This window comes from Aplysia californica, unplaced genomic scaffold (genome assembly GCF_000002075.1).
Source record: "Aplysia californica isolate F4 #8 unplaced genomic scaffold, AplCal3.0 scaffold00154, whole genome shotgun sequence".
Taxonomy (NCBI): domain Eukaryota; kingdom Metazoa; phylum Mollusca; class Gastropoda; order Aplysiida; family Aplysiidae; genus Aplysia; species Aplysia californica.
The window spans coordinates 346,843-349,438 of record NW_004797424.1 but is presented as its reverse complement, the minus strand read 5'-3'; the positions used below and the strand labels follow the sequence as shown (position 1 = coordinate 349,438).

At 54.2% G+C, this 2,596-nt stretch overlaps 1 protein-coding gene across 1 annotated transcript in view; it reads right to left on the bottom strand.

The window, feature by feature from the left end:
• Nucleotides 1-6: 6 nt before the first annotated feature.
• Nucleotides 7-2,596, bottom strand: part of LOC101860651 — a gene marked incomplete at its 5' end in the record, with an annotated part of 10,265 nt that continues 7,675 nt past the window's right edge. Inside the window, 1 exon segment of the mRNA XM_013081986.1 lies at nucleotides 7-1,438. Coding sequence (XP_012937440.1) covers nucleotides 188-1,438 — 1,251 coding nt within the window.

Sequence of the window (2,596 nt, the reverse complement as noted above, 5' to 3'; positions counted from 1 at the left end):
CTCCTCCTCCTCCTCCTCCTCCTCCACAAACTCAAGTTCGTACACCCTATCGTCCTTTGTCCCCCTTTCCCCTCTTCTCCTTCTCCCCCCTCCTCCTCCTCCGCCTCCTCCACCACCCTTTTCGCCTTATCCGGCCCTTCCTCTCTCTCGCCTCCTCCTCCTCCTCCTCCACCACTTTCCACCCTCCCTACGTCTGGTGCCTGTACGGGATGACAGACTCGCCCGGGTGCCGGCGCCGGTACAGGAAGAAAGCCCCGCCCAGACTGATAGCCATGCCCACCAGCAGCATCGTGATGGCCACCCCAGCCACGGCAGCCCCCGAGTAGCCGCTAGCTTCCTTTGTGGAGGCGGGCTGCTTCTTCCCGGCGCCCGCGTTGTAGAGTCCGGTGGCTGGGTCCACATTGTTGTTGTTGTCGTCGTATTTTTTGTTGTTGTTGCTGCTGCTGTTGTTCTGCGTACCGAAGGAGCCGGTGGGGAGCTTGTACTTGTCGTAGTCCAGCCGGTACATCCGTTTGTCCACCATGAAGGACTTTGAGTGCTCGCTGTACTGCACGTTGAAGCTGATCCCCCTCTGTATGGCGGACGTGAGCTTAGACTTGGCGTGTGTGAGCGACGCCTGGTCGCCGAGTCCCCTCACGGGTGGCTTGCCCAGCAGGGTGAAGGTCACGGAGGTCGCGTCCAGGCCCACGGACTTGCTCTTGAGCGGCACGGGGATGAGGTTGCTGACCTGTACCGCTGACAGTCCCGACGTCTCGGCGATGGCGTGGCGCATGGCGTTGGAGAAGGCTGCGAAGCGCGTGACCACGTTCTCCTCGTAGCTCGCCTGCACCACAATCATCACCTGGCTCTGCTCCTCAGGCGCGAAGCACAGCGACACCTGGAAGTTGGCGCTCTCCAGCACCTCCGGGTGGTAGTGGAACACGTTGATCAACTTCTGGCCGATGTTCCGGTCCAGCATCCGCTCCAGGCGGGCGCCCCACGCCAGCTGGTCACTCGTGGTCAGCTGACTCCAGTCCGGGAAATTGGGGTTCCGGGACGGCTGCTGCTGTTGCGAAGTGTCTCCGGGCTGCCTAGTAGGGCGTGCGGCGCCGGTGTCCCAGTGGCTGTTCCGGCCGGTGCCTCCCTCCCACTGCATGGCGTCCGGCGAGAAGAACTCCCGGAAGAGCCTAGAGAGGTCACGTGGCCCCACCACCGTGTTGTTCTTGAGGAACATCCCCACCAGCACAGGGTACGGCAGGAACCGACGGCGGCCACGAGGGGACGAGCTGCTGCTGCTGCTGCTGCTACCGCTGCTGCCACCTGGCGGTTGTTGTGAGAAAGTAAAGTTGCCTCCCCGCCTCAGAGGAAGGTCTTTGGGCAGGAAGTAGAGTTCCTGTGTGATGCCGTCATGTTCCATCGCCCACGCATCCACGGTCATCTGGCGCACCGTTTTCCTGCCCTGAAACACAAACACACACTCACATCTTATTTACTACTGGTCAAATTGACTCCCCCTCCCCTCCCCCTTCCCAGGGGCAGTGCTACTGACTGAAGTATCTTTAGGCCATTCCCAAAGGGGCAATATAAACATGTTCTCATGCACAGTAGAATTGTAAATGGGATGAAACACAAGCACACAAAGCTTATTTAGTATTGGTCAAATTGACCCCCCCCCCCCTCCCCCCAAGAGCAATGCCATTGATTGAAGTGTCTTTAGTTCATTCAAAAAAGGGGGGACATTAACATGCACAGTAGAATTGTAAATGGGCTGATTTATGAATGTCATGCTTATACTGTGCCGGAACAACATAGGGGGAATTGCTGTTTTTTTTCTTTTCTCATCTTTACTATCGTCATTTTTCCTCTACTTCTTTTGTATGTTTCTCACTCTCTTGAGAACTGTTATTTCCGGGGTGCTTGATAGTCGAAGCAGACTCTGTGCTGTTGAGGCAAGAGAGGTAAGCAGAGTAAGTCTGATTCCCCGTTTGGACTTCTCTGTTGACATCCACCCCTTGGTGCTCATATGGACTTAAGCAGTTGCAAGCGCCGTAAACCCTTACTAATACTTTTAAAAACAGACTTTTTATATTTTAAATGTAGCTTCAGGTGGATGTTTGGAGGGCGCCACTGGTAGGCCCTACTTCTTTACTCTCCCTCTGTTGTTTCTGTCTGCCTGTCTTACTTTTTCCCAGCACTTAATGGCCATTCTTGTGTCGATGTGCTTCTGTTTACCCGAAGAAAAAAACAAAAAACCCCAACAAACAACAAATATAACTTCAAAGCTAGATTCCTATACTGTCAGTCAATTTTTCTCGCTGTAACTGCCTTCGAGACATACATGATTCTGTGCTAACTAAGGGATAGCTGGATAGCTTGCACCCCCCCCCCTCCCCTTGCGCCTTTTTGTTGGGTCATTCCATTCACGTTAGTGACGTAGACGCAGGTTGACACTTGAGATTTATCCATGAGGCAAACTGTGCACAGACAAGGCGTCATAAACGGCCGCAGTGTTCCGGGCCTATCTATCTATCTATCTATCTATCTGTCTGTCTGTCTGTCTGTCTGTCTGTCTGTCTGTCTGTCTGTCTGTCTGTCTGTCTGTCTGTCTATCTGTCTA